Source organism: Protopterus annectens, chromosome 7.part0, assembly GCF_019279795.1.
Source record: "Protopterus annectens isolate FY-2018-M chromosome 7.part0, PAN1.0, whole genome shotgun sequence".
NCBI classification, from domain to species: Eukaryota; Metazoa; Chordata; order Ceratodontiformes; family Protopteridae; genus Protopterus; species Protopterus annectens.
In genome coordinates this window covers 56887022-56912762 of record NC_056739.1, presented here as the reverse complement: position 1 = coordinate 56912762, position 25741 = coordinate 56887022, and the positions used below count along the sequence as shown (strand labels likewise).

The 25741-nt window shown below is 38.9% G+C and overlaps 1 protein-coding gene across 2 annotated transcripts in view; it reads right to left on the bottom strand.

The window, feature by feature from the left end:
* Window positions 1–25741, bottom strand: part of GRM4 (glutamate metabotropic receptor 4) — a 3082936-nt gene that overhangs the window by 2067093 nt on the left and 990102 nt on the right. For both annotated transcript variants that reach the window (XM_044076481.1, XM_044076482.1), the window contains exon 3: window positions 22214–22430. In XM_044076481.1, the coding sequence (XP_043932416.1) occupies window positions 22214–22430 (217 nt within the window). The remainder of the gene's footprint in view (window positions 1–22213; window positions 22431–25741) is intronic.

Sequence of the window (25741 nt, the reverse complement as noted above, 5' to 3'; positions counted from 1 at the left end):
CACACTATGTGATAATTTTAATTCAGTAAGCACAATGTTTTGTGTATCTCATGCCAGGCTGTGCAAGTATGCTTTTAAACTTATTTTAATCACTAAAATTGATAAAGAATAGCAATGCAAAACATTAGAAGAAAATGAAATGCCTCCTCTACCACTATATGCTTTCCTTCCATCATGCAAAAAGTAAAGTGATCCTTTGTGCGTACCGTTTAGAAATATGAGTACCTAGAGTAAATAGCTACAAAAGCAATGTGATAAATAAGAATCTTAAGGACTGGACTGATGGCCCAGAGCTAGGGCAGAGCATTTGTCTCTGCTACTGGTGATCCAAGCAAGGGAGCAGGTTTGAATCACTGGTATAGTCAAGCAGCAAGAGATAGGATGAAGCAGCCAACCACCAATTCTCATATCCCAGGGGAGGGATTAGAGGAGACTGTTGTCTGTGTTACCCCTACTAGAGAGCAATAGCCTTGCAGGCAGCCTGCTTAACAGGGATAATGCTAGAAGCTTGTGATGTCAATACAATCCTTTCCTAAAGTTCGGATAAGCTCCACAGACATGAAGGCTCCCAGTGCTTTGTATCCCCCCAGAGGATCCCTCATTCATGGGCTCTTTAAACTTTCATTATGTTTGATGTCTATGCTCTTATTTTTTGTTGGGGGGGGTGATTCCCTTTGGAAATGTATACAGACTCAGCACTTTAGTGACTCATTACTTTAGTGTATTACTCCCAAAATAGTATTTTTCTATTGAAGTGATTTGTGTTTCTATTATTGTTTGTTCTTTTAGTTTAATACTTTGTCATTATCACTTGGTTCATTAGGATTACTGATGTTATAAATACTGCCATTAGAAAAACGTAAGGCTTCAGAAAACACTTTATGTAAGTCATAGTTCAGCTTACTAGACGTACTTGATACATTGAGAGGTGAATTTTAAGCAGGAGTGGCATTATTCCCAGCAGGAACAGCATTATGTATTACATTGCAGCCATGCCACCTTGTTCAAATTCCTTAACATCAAACTGAATTCATCAATTACTTGTAGTGGAAATTGGTCAGTTGTCATTCCACCACAGTATGGCTTGAGGTATTATACACACACACACATATATATATATATATATATATATATATATATATATATATATATATACATATATATATATATATTTATATATAAATATATATATTAGCCGCATATTTTAATTAACGTTATGTATGCACTTCTTTTGGTTAGTCATTATAGTGAATATTTTATAGAATATACTCTTAACTCAGTTTCATTCTGATCCAGGAAACTTCACACTAGTAAATAAAAAAAAAGCAAAAGCAAACATTTCAAAGAAATCATAATATACATGAGGCATTTTTACTTTTAAAAAGGACAACTGTGTCAGTTTAACTCCTCTCCTTTTCCCAGATCAAAGTTGCATGCACGCAGAATGATGTCACTAGGTCACCTGCAAACTTGCCTTAAAGAAACTGGTCATCAGTGTCGTGTGTGATGTGAGGTAATTTAAAACATAATTTCTTTTTCATTTTTACATATATTTGTACACATTCCACAAATAGCATATTATCTTGGAATAGTGTTCAACATGCACAGAGGTGAAAAGAGGTTTGAGAGGTTTAACTCCGTTTGTTGGTTTGAACTTGACCTTTAAGTACTTTTCTCTCAAGCTAATGCAGAACAGCCACCGAGGCTGAGTGACTGAGTATTAAGAACTTAGTAAAACTTTAACCCTCAAGATAAGAGAAATTAATTCTTATCACTTTTCAGTAATAAAATGGGTGCCCTAAAATTATGTTTAAAAAACAGGTGTGTTTTTTATTTGCACTGATTTATACTTATTTATTCATTTTAGCTGATGCTTAGTTTTAGCAAACAGTAATGAACCACTATGTTATTATTTATATTTATTTATTTATTAATTATTTATTTATGTATTTATATTTATTTAACATTACTATTGTTTCCTCAATCATTTTACAGCTAGGTACTTCGGGATGCTACATTTTAACTCAAGTGAAAATGTTAATGATTCTATTGGATGTCTTTTATCACATGATCAGTATTGGGGCTTATTACTAATTTAATCATTCAGTGTGTTAACCAAGAAGGTTGACTGGTCCAATGACGCTTTTTAGCCATGACAAAGGCCAAAAGGCAACAACTGCACAAGAACATTACTTGACATTACATGTATAGTGATATTAAAAAATATACAAGTGGTTTAATACAGAAATTGTTTGATGATTGTTGGTTTTCTGAAGAAGTATCTGCTTTAATCACATAAAAGTACTAAAGATTAATAATGGACTGGCTTTCTATTATCCTGATTTTTTTCTGGATTTTATTTATTTATTTATTTTGTTAATGGGGTAGGTGGAATGGTTCAATGCCTCTTTTAGTGACTCAATCCAGTTTAGAGGCAGTACAGTTTATGTAAACATAAATTAGGTGAGCATTATACAGAACTTCACTGATGGACCCAGCAGTCACATCACTGGCAGAGCTAATAGTGGCAGGGTTGGGAGGGTGGCCTAAGGGTTAAGGTGTTTGCCTTACAAACACAAGGTGCAGGGTTTGAGTCTCACAAGGGATAATTGGCTAGGCTTAAAGTGGCTCGCAAGGGCAGTTAGCTTGGTACTAATCTATGAACCTATGAACCTATGGTTTATAGATAGCAGAGCATCACTGCAGAATCTACCTGGCTTGTTTATTCACCTGTACTGTTACTGATTTGCTACTCTGCAGAGCATCACTGCAGAATCTACCTGGCTTGTTTATTCACCTGTACTCTTACTGATTTGCTACTCTTTCCACATCTTCAGTAAATACTGAGGAAAAGCTGCTTCCTTGGAAGCTGTAGCAGCCCCATTTGTCTTTGTTATATTCCTGAATGGTACCAAATCTGTACGTTTAGAGCATGTGATGCTTTATTGCACGATTGCCATGTTTGGAACATAGCTACATGAAACTCCCAGTGTGATTATACAAACTTGCAAGCCACATGCAGTTACATGTGGACTGTTTCATTCTCACGCTGACCCTCAAAATCTGGTTTATAAAGAGGATGTTCTTTACGGCAGACATGATTATGTACCTGAACTGAAAGAGCAGACCTGCATGGTAAAAGTAGGTCAAGTATCTCACTGCAACACAGCACTGAGCCAAATGAAGTGATCCAACTATAACATGCTAAACTGCAGAAGAGCAGACCTGCATGGTAAAAGTAGGTCAAGTATCTCACTGCAACACAGCACTGAGCCAAATGAAGTGATCCAACTATAACACTATAACATGCTAAACTGCAGAAGAGCAGACCTGCATGGTAAAAGTAGGTCAAGTATCTCACTGCAACACAGCACTGAGCCAAATGAAGTGATCCAACTATAACATGCTAAACTGCAGAAGAGCAGACCTGCATGGTAAAAGTAGGTCAAGTATCTCACTGCAACACAGCACTGAGCCAAATGAAGTGATCCAACTATAACATGCTAAACTGCAGTAAAACATGGTCTGAAAATAAAGTGGCCTACTATGCCATGTACCTTTTTGTGCAAAACACTAAGGTAGTTCTAACAGATTAAACAGAAGGCATGTCACACACTGGCTTGTATGACTCCTCTCCTAAGGGCAAAGAAAAGAACCCTGCTCCTTTAATCAACAAAATGAGCAGCATGTTTGTTTTGTATACTCTCCCCTCAACAATCCCCAAACAGACAATGTACCCTCACGCAGCACCAGCAGTCTATAATTAGATGTTTTGTTTATAAGAATAAATAAAATGTATGGCATTCTACTGTTCTACAGTCTCAAGTTATTTGGTTACCAGATCCTTCTACCACATTGTATATTATGTCTTGTCACTTCTTTGGCACTTTTTTGTTCATTTTTGTATCAAAAAATGATTAGACTGGTTTTGTTCTAGCTAGTGCATGTTTAATTTGTAGTTGACCTATTGATCATAATACATTAGCATCCTTCAAACACTGTTTGGTGCAATTAAGACTTGAGCCAGAAAAGTTAGTTTTGTTGCCACAGCCTCATATTATGGCCCAGTGTCCTTCATAGTAAGAAAATACATGCAACATATACCAGACATTGCCTCTGCAAATGTATTAATCATTTTAAATGCTGCCCCTATGCTTATAAAATGCTTAACCAAGTACCCAAGGACCCAAGTAGATAGCAATCTTTCCTTTGACAATCACGTTGCCAAAGTGGTTAGAAAGACCTTCTATATAGATCACCTTATCATGAAAGGGTTCACATCTAGATCAAGAGAGGTCATTGTGCCCCTCTACTCATCACTCATCAGGCCCATAATTGAATACAATGCCCCATTTGGGATGTACCTTACCCAACACCTGCAGCAACTGGAAAGACCCCAAAAGTACCTCACCAAGAGGATCAAGGGACTCAAACAGATGCCCTACGCAGTTAGGCTAAAGAAACTCCAGCTCTACTCAGTTGCTTACCGCCTACTCAGAGGCAATCTGTGCCTGATGTATAAAGCCATGTCCAAACCAGAATTAATGGACATGCTCCACCTCAGGAAATCCAAATCCCTTAGAGCCACATGCTCCAGGGACTTAAACCTCAGCACAGAAATAAATAGGACATGCTGGAGGGACAGATTCATATCCCAGAGGCTCCCTTCACTCTGGAACAAAATCCCAATCCATGTTAGGCAGAGCCCCTCAATGACCCTGTTCAAGAGAAATCTTGACGAGTGGATGGGAGATCGTAGGTTTACTCCTGGGATCTCTTGTGTGTCCCTACTAGACAGAGGCACAGTAAACTAACCTTAAAAGGGCTATCTTCTGTGACCTACTATACAGAGGCACAGTCAACTAATCTAAAAGGATGGTGAAAGCCAAACACACTCTGGCTAGGCTTATAAATGCCCTAGGGCAGATAGCCTAGTATCAACCTATGAACTGTGCAAGCCTAATTTTATGTGCAAATTATGTACAAATCAATGTTGCAGACATTAGATTAGCCACTCATAGGCAAAGCCTGGCCTTAGTAGGAAATAAAGTTTCAGAGTGATGTTCAGAACAAAAATGAACTCATCCAAATACATATAATGTTCCTGCCAAGATATTTAAGCATAATAATTTGATACAAATATAGGGCAGCCACAGTGGTGCAGTGGTTAGCATTGTCGCCTCACAGCAAGAGGTTCTCCGGTTCAATACTCGGCTGGGGTGCTTTCTGTGCGGAGTCTGAATGTCCTCACTGTGGTCGTGTGGGTTTCCTCCAGGTGCTCCGGTTTCCTCCCACATCCCAAAGACATGCTGCAGGTGGATTGAACACTCTAAATTGGCCCTAGGTGTGAGTGCATGTGTGTGTGCCTTCTGTGGAAGGTTTGGCGCCGGGCTGGCAACTCAACACTGTAAAACTCCACTGCCAATCATGAGCAGACAGGTGATCTGCTATGGCGATCCCTAACCGGGAAAAGCAGAAAGAAAAAGAAGAATTTGATACAGATATACTTCGCTTTTAACCCTGCTAATCTTTTACATATTTGGGGGCTTTACATATATCATACTGTTTTGTTCTGCTCAATTCACATAGTGACTAACAGACCTTACATTATAGGTCTGTCAGCCAACCTATTACAAAAACATTTGGGCTGTCAATTCAGGGAATGCCTTATTTTGGAAATATAAGACTAATGGTGGATACTGTTTCTCCAGAAAATGCTATCAAATTCTAAAATATGTACTTATTTCTGGTAAAAGCAATAACATTCATAGAGTCAGTCATTTAGGCTGATTTACTAAATTAACAAAACTTTAATATCTTCTACCAATTTCCTTTATTCGATATTTTGCATTTAAAATCTGCGTTTGATCGGTTTACCTTTATATCGTCGATCTCGATATGGGCAACACCACTTCTGCGAATGCCGAAATGCGAACATCTCCAACGTTGAATTCCGAATATGTGAACGACAAAACCTCTCCCCTTTTTGACCCATGGTAGCAATGGTGTGGAGGTGTTGCACGGCCGGAAATAACAAATGTCGAATGTTTTTTGATGTTTAAAATTTTTCACGGTTTCGGTTTGCGTAAACTGCGTCGATTAAGTGGCCGTTCGACAAAGTGTGATCGACGATATAAAGGTAAATCATTTAATCTCCTTCTGCACATGAAACAGTCTGCTTTTGATTTTGAATTTTTTTCCTTTTTTGTCTGGGTTTGTCCCACTAGCCTAGTTACATCTTTTCAGGACTGACCCACAGGGTGTTGTAACATGGATGGAAAGAGAATGTGTTGAATGTTCGTGATCTTTGTGAAGACCTTGCTTTACCTACTGATGTACCAATTATTTGATTATCAGATGGTGGCTTATCTGATCAGAATGCAGAATCTTTCTTGAATGAAGATGAGCCATTGATGCTAATAAGGAGTTTTGAAGTCAAGTTATGGACAAATTAGAAGAACAGGAACGACTTATTGATGACCATGACAGATGCCTTTAAGCAAGTACTGAAACATCCACTTGGCTTAGAATCATCTCATACTATGCCTGCTGTGTGGGTAACTATACAATCATCTCATACTATGTGTGCTGTGTCGGTAACTATAGAATCATCTCATACTATGCCTGCTGTGTGGGTAACTATAAAATCATCTCATACTGTGTGTGCTGTGTTGGTAAATATAGAATCATCTCATACTATGCCCGCTATGTGGGTAACTATACAATCATCTCATACTATGTGTGCTGTGTTGGTAACTATAGAATCATCTCATACTATGCCTGCTGTGTGGGTAACTATAGAAAAATCTCATACTATACGTGCTGTTTGGGTAACTGTACAAACATCTCATACTATACATGTTGTTTGGGTAACTATACAATCATCTCATACTATGTGTGCTGTGTGGGTAACTATAGAATCATCTCATAGTATGCGTGCTGTGTGGGTAACTGTACAATCATCTCATACTATGCCTGCTGTGTGGGTAACTATAGAATCATCTCATACTATGTGTGCTGTGTCAGTAACTATAGAATCATCTCATACTATGCGTGCTGTGTGGGTAACTATAGAATCATCTCATATTATGCCTGCTGTGTGGGTAACTATAGAATAATCTCATACTATACGTGCTGTGTGGGTAACTACAGAATCATCTTATACTATGCCTGCTGTGTGGGTAACTATACAATCATCTCATACTATGTGTGCTGTGTCGGTAACTATAGAATAATATCATACTAAGCCTGCTGTGTGGGTAACTATACAATCATCTCATACTATGTGTGCTGTGTCGGTAACTATAGAATCATCTCATACTATGTGTGCTGTGTGGGTAACTGTACAATTATCTCATACTATACGTGCTGTGTGGGTAACTGTACAAACATCTCATACTATCCCCGCTGCGTGGGTAACTATAAAATCATCTCATACTATGCATGCTGTGTGGGTAACTATAGAATCATCTCATACTATGCATACTGTGTGGGTAACTATATAATCATGTTCAAACCAAATACTATGCACGTGGGGGATGCAAGGCCCAACCAAACTATGAAGAAACAAAATTGGCCAGCAATATTGCAGTCAAATATGCAGCCAGATACCAGATAGTAAATTATCAGACTTTTTATTACAGAAAACAGACCGGTTTCGGCAACTTAATGCCTTCTTCAGTGTTGAACAAACAATCAAAATTATAAAAATGAAAAATGCTAATTTATACAAAACATTAGCCAATAGGCATATGGATGTGTTCTAAGACCTCATGAATAATGTATATTATATTGTATGAAAGCCAACTCACAATATGAAAACAAGGTTAAAAGTGAAGAGCATAGTGCCCAAAGACTAAAGTGCCAAAGGCCAACAATAGCCAATGTCATAGTAGATTATGAGCCATGAAAGTTAAGTTAATACATAATATAATAAGCACCACCAAATTCATAATAATGATGAACATAAGAAATAAATAAACCTGTGTAGGTGCATATTTCATAGCAACATAATACAAAATTCTGTCCGGCAACTGCCCTTTATATGTTCATCTACTCACATGTATATGTAGACACACCTATGCATATATGTATGTATATATATATATATATATATATATATATATATATATATATATATATATATATATATAAAATATATATATATATAAGGCAATAATAATAATAATAATAATAAAATATTCAAAGAATGTTGAAAAAGAATTTATGTGTAGGGTTTAATGAAAATTCAATACATCCCTCCGCTTTTGCTTCATGTGGAATGGAAATGTAGTTACCAGATAGAAAAGATGATACCAAAATGATGTTCCATTGTATGTCTGAGTGATGGGTGTTATCAAAAATCCATGTAGCCTCAACCTTGGCAAACGTTAAAGGTGGTCATTAAGACCTGGTGAAAAGAGAGCACCCAAAGTGATTATCCAGTACTTTTCTTTATGATTGAGAATGCCATGAATGCCAGAATAACTATATAATCATCTCATACTATGCGTGCTGTGTGAGTAGCTATAGAATCATCTCATACTATGCCTACTTTGTGGGTAACTATAGAATAATCTCATACTATGCGTGCTGTGTGGGTGACTATATAATCATCTCATACTATGCGTGCTGTGTGGGTAACTATACAATCATCTCATACTATACATGCTGTGTGGGTAACTGTACAAACATCTCATACTATCCCTGCTGTGTGGGTAACTATAGAATCATCTCATACTATGTGTGCTGTGTGGGTAACTATAGAATAATCTCATACTATGTGTGCTGTGTGGGTAACTAAAGAATCATCTCATACTATGTGTGCTGTGTGGGTAACTAAAGAATCATCTCATACTATGTGTATTGTGTGGGTAACTACAGAATCATCTCATGCTATGCCTGCTGTGTGAGTAACTATAGAATCATCTTATGAGCTGTGTGGGTAACTATAGAATCATCTCATATTATGCATGTTGTGTGGGTAACTATAGAATCATTTCATACTATGCCTGCTGCGTGGGTAACTATAGAATCATCTCCTATTATGCGTGCTGTGTGGGTAACTATAGAATTATCTCATACTATGCCTACTGTGTGGGTAGCTAAAGAATCATCTCATACTATGCCTACTGTGTGGGTAACTATAGAATAATCTCATACTATGCGTGCTGTGTGGGTTACTATAGAATCATCTCATACTATGCCTGCTATGTGGGTAAGTATAGAATAATCTCATACTATGCTTGCTGTGTGGGTAACTATAGAATCATCTCATAATATGTGTGCTGTATGGGTAACTGTACAATAATCTCATACAATGAGTGCTGTGTGGGTAACTATAGAATCATTTCATACTATGCCTGCTATGTGGGTAACTACAAAATCATCTCATACTATGCCTGCTGTGTGGGTAACTATAAAATCATCTCATACTATGCATGCTGTGTGGGTAACTATAGAATAATCTCATACTATGTGTGCTGTGTGGGTAACTATAGAATCATCTCCTATTATGAGTGCTGTGTGGGTAACTATAGAATTATCTCATACTATGTCTGCTGTGTGGGTAACTATAGAATCATCTCATACTATGCGTGCTGTGTGGTTAACTATAAAATCATCTCATACTATTCGTGCTGTGTGGGTAACTATAGAATCATCTCATACTATGTATGCTGTGTGGGTAACTAAAGAATCATCTCATACAATGCCTGCTCTGTGGGTAACTATAGAATTATCTTATACTATGCCTGCTGTGTTTGTAACTACTTCTTGCACGCATACTGTGGTGGTTTCCTGTATAAATACTGGTACATTATATTCTGCAGTTGTTTCATCAAGCCTGCCAGTGGTGCATGTCCAATCGAAACAATCTTTGCCAACAGGTAGATACATAGTTTGGAACACTGTGATTTTGCATTTGGGGACAGAAACAAAGGATGTACTGGCTTTGATACATATCAGAAAAGACACTTTCTATGATGTTACCTTTGAATGCTTAAACATTGCAGAATATTTCTTACATGCATGTGATTTAAAAACAAATTAGTCCTTAAGGACAGTTATCATGTAAATGATGAGTTTTTTTGCAGTTTCGTACTGCAGATGTTATGGAAAAGATGTTAAAATGTATTTTGCAAAATGCTGTAAAGGTGTTCATGCTATAAAGAAAAGAAGTGATGTCATCAATATTTGCATGGGTGCTTGGGATTTTTGGATACCTTAAGGATTGTAAATGATGTTATTCAACACATACCTATTGTATTTATTATTAGTGATGGGATATGTTCAATACAGTGGACTAATAGACTTTTTTGTGTCTCTTCTGCTTATCGCATTAATGCCTCTGATAAGCAAAGGAGTCCACAGTAAGGTGAACTTAGAAATACTCAGCAGCATTACATTCTTAAAATGTAGAAATTGTAAGACAGGAGGGTATTTGTTGTTTGATTGTCCAAGATCCTGCTGTTGAATATCAGGATGAAATACAGCATCGAATAATTTATAGTGGTGGTGAAGCTCAGGGTGAAATACAGGATCGAATAATTCATACTGGTGGTGAAGCTCAGGATGAAATACAGCATTGAATAAAGCATACAGGTGGTGAAGCTCAGGATGAAATACAGCATCGAATAATTCATACTGGTGGTGAAGCTCAGGATGAAATACAGAATTGAATAAAGCATACTGGTGGTGAAGCTCAGGATGAAGTGCAACATCGAATAATTCATACTGGTGCTGAAGCTCAGGATGAAATACAGCATAGAATAATTCATACTGGTGGTGAAGCTCATGATGAAATACAGCATTAAATAAAGCATACAGGTGGTAAAGCTCAGGATGAAATACATCATCGAATAATTCATACTGTTGGTAAAGCTCAGGATGAAATACAGCATCAAATTACCACCATTAATTGGGAAAACTACTTGTGTACCAACTCCTTAGCTCAACGCTTTCTGGAATTCATAAACTCCAATACCCTGGATCAACTTATCCACACTGCCACCAGGGGCAACAATATTCTAGACCTAGTCATTACCAACAAGAGTGACCGGTGTTCCACACCTGAAGTCAACTCCTCGTTGGTCTGATCCAACCATAAGCTAATCACCCTTCATATCCACATCCCGCCCCCACCCCCCATTAAGGAAATCACGGTAAAAAATTTCTCCAAAGCCAACTTCATGCTTCTTAAGACAGAAGTGATGAACTTCATGATACCCATGCAGATGGACAACAGTTACAACTGCTGAATCCTACACAAATGCACTCTATAAGCAGTTACATGAGTGCATGGATCGTGCTATCCGGAACAAAACCAAGATGCTATCCTCCAAAAAAAGGAAGCCAATCTGGTGGTCCCCTGCCATAAATAAATTGTACAAGAGAAGGAAGAAACTGTTGCAAAAGAGAGTAAAATCCCATGAGTGGAGGAGCTCCCTGGTCAGCCTCAGTAAGAAGCTGAGATCCCTTATAAGATCCTCCAAAGCTAGCTAGGAAAACAAAATCACCACTAATTCTAAGGACAACCACAAAGCATTCGACAGTTATGTCAAGAATCTCGATGGCAACACCCAGATCTGCTCCGAGTTACAGCACAATGGCACAAAAATTACAGAACCAACTGATATTGCCAACATCCTGGCAGATAGGTTCAGTGCTAACTTTACTCCCTCCACCCCCTAAAGGGCCCATATCTATACAGGAAGAATGCAGAGTCCCTATAATCACAACTACGCAGGTAAAAGCTGCACTCTCTAAAGCCAAAAACAAAGCATCCATGGGACCGGACAACATCCCAGGCTGCGTTTTACATGAACATCAGAGTGAACTGGCTCCCCACTTAAGCACCATGTTCAATAATAGCCTCACATCAGGCTTTGTGCCCACTGAATGGCGCACAGCAACAGTTATCCCACTCCACAAAGGGGAGCCACTACTGATCCTGGGAACTATCGACCTATTAGCCTGATGAGCCTGGTCTGCAAGGCCATGGAACGTATCATCATGGAAGTCATAAACAAAAACATTGGTAACCTCCAAACTCTGGATCCCACCCAGTTCGGGTTTGTGAAAGGCAAATCATGCCTCCTGAACCTGATTGACTTCTTTGAGGCAGTCACCAAAGCCGTAGATGAGGGTAAGGTGGTTCACACAGCCTATCTTGACCTCGCCAAGGCTTTCAACACCATCCCCCATTATGGAATTATAGCTAAACTCACTAAACTAGGTATAAATCCCTACATCACAAGATGGGTTGCCAACTGGCTCACTGACAGAACCCACACTGTAAAAGTTGCAGACTCCAAATCTGACCTCAAAGCAGTGACAAGTGGAGTACCACAGGGTTCCGTCCTGGGACCTCTCCTGTTTGGTATCTACTTCTCTGAAGTACAGGCTAACACAGAAGGCCTCTGGCTAATCAAGTTCGCAGATGACTGCAAACTAGGAGCCATAGTCAAGTCCCCAAATTATGTGGACATCCTACAGAAGGGCCTCGATGAGACAGATGCCTGGTGTCAGAGCCATGGCCTCAAACTCAATGCCAAAAAGTGCAGTGTCATCTCCTTTGGTTAGAAACTCTGTACCCATGAACTACCACATAGGCAGCAATCTACTCAACACTGAATGCGTGATAAGAGACCTTGGGACCCAGGTGGACAGTAGTCTCTCCTTTGATAGTCACATCGCCACAGTAGTCAGGAAGTCCTTCTACGTGGCACACCTCATCATAAAAGGGTTCTCATCCAGGAAAAAAGAGGTCATTGTTCCTCTCTACTCGACACTCATTAGACCCATTATAGAGTACAATGCCCCTTTTGGAATGTACCTCAAAAGACATCTGCAGCAGCTGGAAAGGCCACAGCAGTACCTCACAAAGAAGATTACTGGCCTCAAACAAATGCCCTACACTGACCGTCTCAAAAGACTCCAGCTTTACTCCGTAGCATATCGCCTACTCCGAGGTGATCTCTGCCTAACATATAAAGCTATGTCAAACCCAGAGCTGTTGGACATGCGACACCTAAAGAAATCCCAATCCCTCCAAGCTACATGCTCTAGGGACTTAAACTTTGTCACCACAATAAACAGGACATGCTGGAGGGATAAATTCCTGTCCCAGAGTCTTCCCATACTTTGAAACAGGCTACCCATCTATGTCAAGCAAAGTTCTTCATTAGCACTCTTCAAGAAAAATCTTGATGAGTAGATGGGAAATAGGAAATACACCCCGGGGATCACTTCTGTGTCTCTGCTCAACAGTGGCACAGGAAAATAACTTTATTGGGTGGCGTAAGCCAGGGAACCTTGTTAGCTAGGCTTACATAGGTCCTTGGGCTGATAGCCTAGTACCTACCTATGAACCTATGAATAAAGCATACAGGTGTTGAAGCTCAGGATGAAATACAGCATCGGATAATTCATACTGGTGGTGAAGCTCAGGATGAAATACAGCATCGAGTAATTCATACTGGTGGTGAAGCTCAGGATGAAATACAGCATTGAATAATTCATACTGGTGGTGAAGCTCAGGATGAAATACAGCATCGAATAAAGTATACAGGTGGTGAAGCTCTGGATGAAATACAGCCTCGAATAAAGCATACAGGTGGTGAAGCTCAGGATGAAATACAGCATTGAATAATTCATACTGGTGGTGAGGGTCCTACTGATCGGTTGTCTCACAATGGTGTTGCTGGTACTCATAAATATGTGTCTGATGATGATACTGAGAGTAAATTGGAAGTTTTTGTTAGTGAAATGTTCAGACGTAGATACGAGTCATATACCACATTCTAAGTCTACTGCTATTGGAAAAAAGAGTTGAAGAGAGGAAACTGAAAGAAGGACCCAAGAATAATATCAAAAAGACAAGGTGTGAGTTTGTTTTCTGCATCCTTAAAGTCAGTTTGTATAATAATGAACAAAAGCATTATGCAGTCATAGAATTTTGTAGCTGAATTAGGGCCGATATTATCTGATTATTGGATATCAGACATTTTACGGAGTTACATCACAAAAAAGTTGGATATTGTTGTGGATATCAACATTTTTTGGTCAGCTGGTAAAGCACAATGCTGTGGTATTAGTATATTACAGAACGCTTGTTTCCAATTATTAGATTTCATAGTTGTTGTACCTGGATGTCTTCTTGTACAGGGAAGAAGGTTTTCAGCATTAACAAACAAAACATTATGTACAAAACAGCTTCCCCACGTGTAACAGATGATCTTTAATCAGGTTCTGGGTGCCTGATCACATTAGTTTGGATTACACTTGTTCAGACATTCTCACTGTAATATAGGCACCGTAGGATGACCTGTGCTGGGCAGGTTTTCCCTTCTTCACCAGTGTAGAACCATGGACTGAGTATATGTATGAGCACTGGAGTGTGAAAAATGTTTTTTTTTCTTTCAGTGAGAATAGGTGTTTTTTTTAAAGTGAGTTGTGCTCTCAGTCACTTGTGCTGAATGAATTCGTTTATGAATGATCATGTCTTCATTATTTATATGGGAAGCATACAGAATGCTAGAGCAGTAGCAGCTAAGTAATAGATGCAAACAGTGATTAACCGCATAGCTGAAAGCCAAAACACGTGATACAGCTGTAAATGAAATGAAAAACACATGTATGCGCATACACCATATTTATATACTATGTGTGCATTTCATATATATATATATATATATATATATATATATATATATATATATATATATATATATGAGTGTGTATGTGCAGGTGAATTTACACACGCATGCTCACAACTCATAGATAATTGTGTGTGTGTGTATGTATATTAGTGTTTCACACCAGAACTACATACTCTGTCAAAACAGTATAGTTCAGACAGCAAAGAGTGCCAATAACCCACCAAGTCATTGGGGGAGGTGGCACAGCATAGTAAGAGGTACCCGGCCTGGTTCAATTGTTGGCTGGGGTACTTTTTGTGCAGAGTCTGCATGTCCGCCCTGTGTTTGTGCGGGTTTCTTCCAGGTACTCTGGTTTCTTCCTGCATTACAAAGACATACAGTAGTTGGACTGGACACTCCAAACTGGCCAAAGGTGTGTGTGTGTGTGTGTGTGTGTGTGTGTGTGTGTGTGTGTGTGTGTGTGTGTGTGTGTGTGTGTGTGTGTGTGTGTATGTGTGTATGTGTGTATGTGTAAGTGTGTGGGTGTGTGGTGTGAGAGGGCAACTGTGGCAGGGCTAGCCACCCAGTGGTATAAGCCCTGGATATAAATGATTGTCACTGTTGAAGTGATACCCAGATCTGCAAAATGGGAAAAAGGGGTTGTGGCTGGATGGATGGATCCACAGTGATTATGGGCACCACCAGAGGCTAGTACTATCATTAAACAGCCAAAAGGAAAAAAACGAGGATGCTAATCATGCAAAGATAAAATAAATAATACAATACATTTTGAAGGTTGTAAAATTATTGTTCTTAAATGTGTTTGTAATACTTTGGAGCTTTTCTCCTTGGGCCCCATCTGAAAACAGGCACCTACCCAGTCGGACTTTCCTGGTAATCAAAATAATTAAATAAAGGAGTGCGCCACCTCCGCTGGTACTCCAAAAGTAGCTAACAAAGCCTCTTAGCCTACTAGATGTTTCTATGGTAGAAAGAGAAAATCCTGTTTGAATTGCTGTTGTACAGGTCATAAATGGTCATGTTGATTCTTGTAGTAAATGCATCATTTTTTGTTTATTCATTTATGGATTTAACAAGGTGAGTGAGCAAGTCAAAGTGTCCACTTTAGCCACAACATAAGCCAGAGGCAACAGTTACAACGTTTACAATAGCCAAATCACATATTTGAAACTGGTGTTCAAATGAGAGTTGTCACTGAATATACTTAATATAATTTGTGAAAAGATTGCAATAGTTTCTCTGATAGTAATAAATTACTGTACGTAGGTAGCTTGAAGTAATGCAGACCAGCAGACAACTGAGAAGCCAAGCCTAATTTTCGAAAGCAGTGTCTAGTTTAGTGACTTGCTGAAGGTCACAATGAAGGCAAATGATGGTCGATGGAATCAAACCGCAGACCAAAGGAAGCAGAGCATTGCCTTAGTTGTCTGTGCTAACTACCAGAAACAGATACAGATACACAAAACATGTAAAGCAAAGTCAACAACAAGAGGAAAGCATATTAATATCAAATGGGACATTAACTTACTTAATTAGAAAGTCAAGACTAAATTCTGTTTATAGTAAGTGGTAAACAAATCAGGGCAAATGAGCGAAAGAAAAAACTGAATGAAAGACACTGTTAAGGTGGATTAGTTCTGAAGCAGCTATAATGAGATATATTTATTGAAGGGGTTGAATAGAGTTTTCTCAAAAAGAAAAGAAGGTTGTCTAATGTCAGAGAATGTGGAGTTGTAGATGGCTGGGGCAGTTTAGAGAAGTTTGTTTCACTGTGCAATATAAAAGGTGGTTTCCTTGGGGTAATAACGCCGTGTTGTCGATATTGGGAGAGATCATATTTTAGTTAGTGATAATTAGTTTACAAGTGGAGAACAGAAGCTGCTGGTATTATGTAATATATATAAAGCAGTTACAAAAACGAATAGTGACATGATCTGTTATGAGGGAATGTTTGTGTTGCCAAGAAAATGGCAGTGATATACATGCAAAATCGAAAAATGTATATATTGAAAGATTTTATTTGGTGATCTTTGTGATAATGTAAAATGGTGTGAATTGCAAAGGGAAAGGAAAGGAAAGGTAGTGCATATTCTAGTTTAGGCATTAAAAAGTTTTATAGTAGAAATTGTAGGACTCTGAGGAGGAGTGACCTCCAAGTATGATAGTTTGCTGACATTGGCCCAGGTTATACAAGTCTGATTAGAGGATCTGGTGCTTGACAGAACAGGAAGGGGAACGGGTTATGTTTATCCTGGGAGGGGGGGTTCTTGCTGAGATCTGGGAGGGCTGCAGCTCATGACAAGACAGATTGCCATGCTTGTCATGTGGGAGGGTGAGGCAGGCTACTACAGGGCTTTGTTTTGGGTATGGCCTCAGGTCATTTTTCATTGCCCATCAAACTGAACAATGTATGTTAGCATATTGGGAGGGGAGGTATGGCTAGGGAGAGTTGGCCAGCTGCCCGGTACATACTGGCTCCAGGTTCCATGTCTTATACTAGCCACGGGACCAATAGCAACTAAGATGTTATAAAAGTAAGGCCAACTCATGAAGAAGCTGAGGGCCACACAGAGCTAGAGTTAAATCATGGATAGCCTGACAGGAACAATGGGGTAATGGGTGTGGGGGATATAAGCATAGCAGCCAGCAGGTTAAGCTGGGTTAGGGGGTATTCTGTAATTATAGGGCAATTATGTGTATACCTTCATTTAGCACAAAACTCTTCTGCGAGTCCTTCTATTCCTAAAGCTGACATCTTCAGGCATGTCTGATATACTGTTCAATCTTGCTGTCTTTTTTTTTTAACAATATTTCATAAGCTACTCACCTGCACTCTATTGCATGCATTCTACTCAGTGATAAAAATGATAACCAAAAAGTTCACGGTCTCCCTCTGAAGAATTTCTGATTTAAGATAGACCTACAGCTTAAAGAGACTAAAATATTTATAGAACAGTAGCATAAATACACCTTATGTTATGTTGTGATGCTATGGAAGCACCTAATTTAAGGATGCCACTTAACAAAATTTTAAGATGCTAATTTAAGAATGTAATTTCAGCCAGAAAAGGAAAATAATTTAAAAATTCTATTCCTGTTGAGAAAGAAATAAGGGAGTTCTATTCCTGTGTATTCCAGTTGGTATTCATCACTCATTATATTGGCTTTAATCAGAGACAGTTACTGTTTCAGTTCTGTAAATTTGTGAGGTGTTATTGCGATTTAGCTCCTTCATTATCTGGGAAAAGTGTAGAACAATAAATGATCTGTTGCTTTGGTTGCTAGGTGTCTCAGTGGTTGTGATGTCTACCTAACGGGACTAGGGTTTAAGCCTTGCAGCTGGGATTTTTCACTGTTTAGCATTGCATGGCTTCATTGTCTCTATGTGGGTTTTCTCTGGAAACTCCATTTTCATCACACCTTCCAAAAACTTGCTGACTTTTTGGCTACTGTAAATGACCTTTGCTTATATTTATGCATATCCTTGTGTCCCAGTTCATAGCTAAAAAAGGCCTAACAAAGACTGATTTATTAACCAAGTTAAGAAAGTAAATAGTTTTATGTTACATCAAGTCAACATTATTCCATTCATTATTGTCAGGTTTTATTGTTCTTCTCTTAGCAGTTGATGCTTTAAATCTTTGTCTATATTTTTTCCTTATATTATAAAATTTTGAGATACATAAAATAGAACACATAGAAATGACTCATTGCTTACAAAAACAATTCAGCAAATGAAGTAACTGAATATGAAAAATGCATAAAATATGTAAACAAAAAGAAAAGCATGTGCTAATTATGAAGTGACAATACCTTATGAAAAGGAATGGGTGATTCAAACAATTGTTAGTAAACAGCAGTTTGGCACACTAGTTCATATACTATTTATAAACAAAAGTGGAAAATATTGAATTCAGTATACTGAAATATTACTAAAAAAGTAATAAAGGTATGACGTACCAACACATGAAACACCTCACTAGAGGTGTACAGTCCCTCCCCAGAATTGCATCAGCTCATCCCCTTTGTCAATTTTCTTTAAGAACTTAGCCGTGGCCAGTGTCTAAATATATAGTTTTATAATTTCTATACATTAGTAATATAGTTTATTCATTAAAGCAAACAGATTTCACAGAGGACCAGTCTCACAATAGGATGAAAATCTCCATTTCTGCAATAATCCCGTATTATGAGGCATTAGGAGTTGTTTGAGGGCATGTGATTACAGTTTTCTAGAATAAAAAAAGCAATCATGGGCTCTCATTTATTTTCATTTGTATAACAATCCAATATTAGTGTAAACAAGACATGAGAGTTGTTTGGAGGCATGCAATTACAGCTTTCTAGCAGAAAAAAATAATTACAGATTCCAACTTATTTTCAGAGAGCACCATAACTGCAGATTAATAGTGTTGGTCTCTGTAGCAGTACCTGCTAATATATTAGTCACATTAAACCACACATTTCAGCCTCTGAATATTAATAGGTATGTTACCAGCATTTTAAGCTTATTAGCAGAGGGCTAGAAATAAAAACAAAGTATATATTTTTTTTATTTTTCAGTACAGAAGGTTTTCCGATACTAGACACCATTTGTGAAAAAGAATCTTTCTATAGGTTTATATTAGTAATATATTAATGCTGATACTGTTATACAGGGATCTATATCACATCGTCAAACTTGTAATATGTAATATCGAACCCAAAAGTCCGAAATGCAAAAATAGCGAAGCCATGGCACATTGATTTTTTTTCCCAGGGAAAAAAATCGGTGGGCCGTTTTCAGAGCTTTGCTATTTCCTCCACTGTGGTGCAATCTCGGAATTTGAATATTTATGTAGGGGGCATAGCCCCCACATTGGGGGGTGTGGGGACAAAGCACCCCAGTTTAGTTTTAGTTTAAGGTTTATTTTTTTTTTGTTAGGGAACAACGATTTTTTTTTCCCTGGGAAAACAAATTGCTGTTCTGTGTGTTCGTTATTGTGTGGTTTCGGACTTTTGGGTTCGATATTACATCGTTCGAACTTATGCAAGTTCAACAATGTGATATAGACCCATTATACAGATTTAACTTTAAGAAGAAACTCAGTAAATCTAGTCAAAGCAAGACTAAATCTGGGGACAAAAATCATAGCACTATGTCTAAATGATATCAGTTGAAAGGTATGTACAAAACTTGTCACCCAAGCCAGCTTAGCCAAATAATTTGGCAGAAAAATCACACCAAGAGACTCAGTTCAGTCAACCTCTAATATTAGCAATACATGTCAACTTCAGACACGCAAGTGAGAGGGCCAGAAAGCAGACCCCATTTTTTTTCCTTGAACAAGGATAGAGACCAAGAGGAACTCAAACATTTAGTGCATTCAGAGCTGGATGTATGTTCACTAAAACAGTGGAGAGAGAGAGACAGTGCAGATAGGCAGTAGTAAGATATTACAGACTGATAAGCAGATAAACCAAGTCTCCGTTTTGGTGTAAATCATGAACATACCTTGCCATAGGTCACCTACAAACATCTATAAGTTACTGTTTTGTGGGCCTTTGTGCTGTAACAATCATGTGCGTGATACCCTAGAAACCTTCAGTGGCTGTTTCCTACACAGTAGGAATGTACATAAGGAAAGCATATCCTTCATCTTTGAGCAGTCCGAATCTAGATTTAAGGCCAGTTAGATATTATCACAATGCATATACAATTCTGCTCTGACAAGCAACATACTTCATGGGGTCCAAGCTCCTTCACTACTAGCATACAGGGACAAAGCTGCAATCACAGTCCAGGTAATCTGAGTTTGATTAGTCTCTCCTTTACTTCATGACACAGGCAGAGTATGGGTGTAACCATCCTGAGGCAGGGGTCAGGTCCACCTGCTTAGACACACCTTGTAGGAGATCCCTGGTGGAGGACGGGGTGCATGTCGGGGGTGGGGGTATTTCCATGAGGGGAGCAAGCTGTAGCAGAGTTTCCATAGAAACTAGATAATATTCCAGCTTCTTCCCTAGGATGGGATGGGTTTAGGCAGAGTGTGTGATTGTAGGAAGTAAATCTAGTTTTCGGCAGAATGATGATGCTCTCCCAGGATGTCTAAGTCTCCTCACCACCCTTGAAGGTGGGTTGCAGATAGTTCAGGAAAGGTTAGTCAGGTTCAACAGATGTCATGAATGAGAAGAGGCCCATGGAGGCAAATGATAGTCATATGTGGGCAGTCAAAGCTGATGCCAAAAAATCAAGGACCCAGCAAAAGCAAAACAAATATACAGCGAGTACACTCTGTACAACTTAGGCACAGGGCTGTCCTTTTGAGAAAAACGTTACAGCCAGATTTGCTTTTTCTGTGAGGGAGGCTTCTTCATTTTATTTATTAAACTATAGCCTGTCACCTCAGCCTGTAATAAAAACTCAAAAACTTGACTGAGAATGTAGCTTGGGAAGTTATGCCCTGGGAATTTCTTCTCTTCCTGTTTATTTAAAATAGACTTCTACGAACTGAAGAAATATCCATGAATTAGTCAATCAAAGCTCATACTCCAGTCTTAAATGGTGTGGCTACAATCATTCATCCGCAGTGAGTCATTGTGGCAGTTCCTGTTATGTCTAGAGGGTTTGTGCTCATACACAGAACTGCTTTTATATTCTTCATAAGAACGGACATTATTATAAGGAGCAATCGGGAACACTTGTATCTTACATTCCCAGGAGTATTGTTTGTCCTAGCTCATAGAAGTATCTCATCTTTTGAACAGAAAACTTCCCAAAGCAAAAGTGCAATTAACTCTGCTTCAGTTTAAAAGTGAGGCCAAGGTGTATGACCCGGTATCAGAAGACAATTCAGGAAGGGGCATTGATGCAGAAAACTGTAGTTAGACTAACAGCTCATACAGAATAACTTTTATATCAGACAGATGCAACAGTAAGATACATGGCTGCCATTAGAAACCAAAGTCACCTACAGGTATGGACAAAAACATTACATTACTATTTATCATCCTACCCTCAATGACAGCTACAGTTTGCTTAGTTCCTCATATTTAAAGGAAAAGTGGGGAAATCTGCACAAACGTCACAGTTACATTATGAAGCACTCAAATGCTGGCACTGAGTCTGGATCACTTGAAATCTACAAGGATAGAAGCTGCTAGAAATATGCAAAAATTGTTCGTACATTGTCCATTACACCTGTTTCAGTAATCAGAACAGTGGAGGCGTATATTTTATGGAGATAGAGTACATACATGTGCAGGTATGTTTGTAGTGCACTGTAGCAATTTGTTTTACCCACATTAACTTGTGCAATTTGTTTGTGTAATTATTTTCTTTTTTAATTCTTTTGTATGTGTTTTATTCCTGTGCAGACTCAAAATGTACATTCCTTTGAGACCATATGTTTGACTTTCCCTTTGTTCAAGTTATTTGTTTCTTGGCTTGTTTTTATTTGTTTATTTAACTAAGAAGCTGAACATGAAACATTAGGTTTATAAAACTCTCATAGTTGCATACTTCCCATCTACTGCAGCAAACCAAACACAACATTAAAAAAGTGGTCACCTACCATCTTCTCGAGACTTTTGAATAAATGCTTCCACCCCACTTTCTCCATAGCTTCCCTCAGATGCCAGAGTCGAGACATAATTCCACTTTAGGGCCTTCACGATGTCCACCATTGCTTGAGCCTGATATGTATCAGATGGGACCACCCGAGAGAAGAAGTCATAGCGACTGTTATCACTGAGTTCAGGGGCAGTAGATGCATAGCTTATTTGAGGAATCTAGAACAAAAGAAACACAAAAGGGATAAGCTTTTATTATAAATAGTAACAAGCGTACTTATGAACATTCATCTTCAAAATCATCTATATGACTGGTTCACACAAACAAAAGTAGATTACTGTAAATTACCCAAGAGATTTACATTAATACACAACACCACTTGTACCCACACACCACAAGGAACGCCGATCCACCACTCCAACCCACTTCACTGCCCTTACAAAAAAAGAACTCAGACTATATAAATACATTGCTCTGTGTAACCTTCCTCACACTGTCTTTATACACCTATGGTGAGCACTGTATCATACCATGGCACTGCTTTTCAACATTTACAGTATAATTGTTAAATCAGACAATAATTAGAACAAAAAACAAACTCAAAATCTTTTCATAAACCCAAAGTCAGCTGAAACAGTTGTCGACAGGAGAGGTACAGGACTAAGAAAAAATATATATGCTTCCATGCAGGCTGATAAAATAAGTCAGTGTAACTTACAGTGTAGGTATATTCATGGTCCGTATGAGTAAGTAAGCCCCATAATGCATGTACATGCATAGAGACACACACACACAGGCTAAAGGTTTTGCTGTATAAAGATATTCACAATGTGATAATTTTGAAAATGGATTTCCATTATTGCGATATTTCTAAATCTCTTTTTAGATAAGCTGATATACTGCAAATACTAACTTCCTGCAAGAGGAGAAAATGGATTTTGCATAGTTACTTCATCAAAGCTTCATGGTGCAATATCAAACCTGGGCTTGATATGAATAAACAGTAACTGCGTCAAAATTACTGCTGAAAATGTAAATGGTTGCTGTGAAACCCATTTCTGATTTGTAACCTTATTACCCCAAAGTACCCCCTTATTACCCCTAAGTACCCTGGGAACAATGGTGCACAAGACACATTTCTGATTTCATGCCATAGAAATATTCTGAGCACTTTCTTTGGCTGGTAGGTAGTGCTTTTAACAGCACCCACTAACTTTGTATGCCTCTCTGTAGTCTAGCTGCACAAAAAAGTGATGACACTACAGTGACGCAGATGGACAGCAGTATGTATGGCTGCTAAGCCCACAGTGGCTGCTAAACACACTGACATCAGAGAGCTTGCTGGGACAGATAGGAAACAGGACATTTGCTTGTATCATGTGACATACTTCCTGTGTCCCAAATAAGGACCACAAAATACAACAGTCACCTACAAAAAGTACATCTTTTAAATCATAGCAGGCACAAAACATGTGGATATGTAGCACAAAACAGAGGCAAGCATGCGTTTGTATTCCAGCACAGGAAGTTTACAGTACATGGAATAAAAGATTTACCAGGGTGATGATGTCATACTGGGCACCCAGCACAGCTCAGTGAGAACAATGAAGAGACAGAGAGCTTAACATCCTGATCTAGTCTGTTAATGAATATCAGAAAGATATATGTACATGCACACACACACGAACACCATACCTCTCGGCTCTCATATTTTTAGTCTGTTCCTCATACAATTTGTTGTTTTCTGGCAAATCACTGGGGTGAACTAAGGACTGCAGTCAACAAATAATGACATGCATTTGAGTTTCAGACTTCAAATCCTTCAGAAAATGTATGTTAAAACAAACCTGTTACTTTAGCAACTTTCTAAGTTTATAAGAGCAATATTTAAAATATGTCCTCTTTTGGGCCTTTGTCTCCTCATTTTATTAAGCTTTGTCCAGATTTCTTGTACTAGGATGTTGAGAGGTATGACACCCACACACCCCTCCAAAGCCACCTAACAGCAGCACTGCTCCTCAGCAATCACTAAAACACACAGTAAACGCAACACCAGACATCTAACATAAGCCTCGGCCCAATGGTCTTCCAAGAGCAAAGCCCATAAGGCAGGCATATACTGTACCTAATACTCTTGTGACTGGCGCCTTCATTGTGTGATGCACGGATACCCCACTCACCAGGCTAATCAAGGAGAATATACTGGTTAGTTGGCTATCTACATCCAGGATCTGTACTATCATGACCACACTCAAGTCATTGCACCCCAGATACAAATATGATTCCGTCACAGTCCATGTGGGTGTAAATGGCCTGAGACATACCACACTGCATTATGTGAAAAGAGACATAATAGTTCTCTTGGAATATGTGTCACAGACAGGTATGAGACTTACATTCTACCTTCACCAAGGATGGGACCACATTCTTCTTCTTCTTTCGGCTTTTCCCAGTTAGGGGTCGCCACAGCGGATCACCTGTCCGCTCATGATTGGCAGTGGAGTTCTACAGTGTTGAGTTGCCAGCCCAGTGCCCAACCTTCCATAGAAGGCACACACACACACACACACACACACACACACACACACACACACACACACACACACACACACACACACACACACACACACACTCACGCCTAGGGCCAATTTAGAATGTCCAATCCACCTACAGCATGTCTTTGGGATGTGTTAGGAAACCAGAGCACCCGGAGGAAACCCACCCGAACGCAGGGAGGACATGTAGACTCGGCACAGAAGGCACCCCAGCCAAGGATCGAACTGGAGAACCTCTTGCTGTGAGGTGGCAATGCTAACCGCTGCACCACCGTGGCCGCCCAAGGATGGGACCACATTATGAACATAAAATGATTGATTTCAGTAATTGACTTATTTTCTGGTGTTATTCCAGAATGATCCAATATTTGTTAGTATGTGAGGTCATGGTCAACAGACCAGATGACTTTACGAAGGATGGGTTGTGAGCTACACCTGTCCATCCTAGGATTTCAGATATTGGCTAAAACTTTATCTACCTCCTTACAGTCTTTTTTAGGCAATGCCAAAAAGACTAAACTACTAACAAAGTAAAAAATTCTCTACGCAACCTTAAAGTCTCCCTGTTCAATCTTAGGCACCTAAACAAAAAACTCCACACTTTTCAGGCACTTCTCACTCTGGAGAATGTAGACATCTGTGCTGTGAGTGAGACTTGGTTTAAATCTATAGAAAGTACTTCAGCAGTGCAAGGCTACAGTGCCTTCCACACATTCACACCAACAGCAGCATAGACTGGGGCTAATAGTAAAGTGGGGGTGTCTCTATCTACATTAGCAACATACCTACCTCCAGGTTGGTTAAACAGGATGATATCATGGGGTGCAAGTCACCATAAGTAAGGGCCTTCACCATATCATGGCTAGCTGCAGGTCACCATCTATGTCCACAGAGTCTCAACTCTTATGTAAATCTACTACAGGCCCTCACCAACAAACCAATCATCCTATTCATGAGTGACTTTAACTACTCCT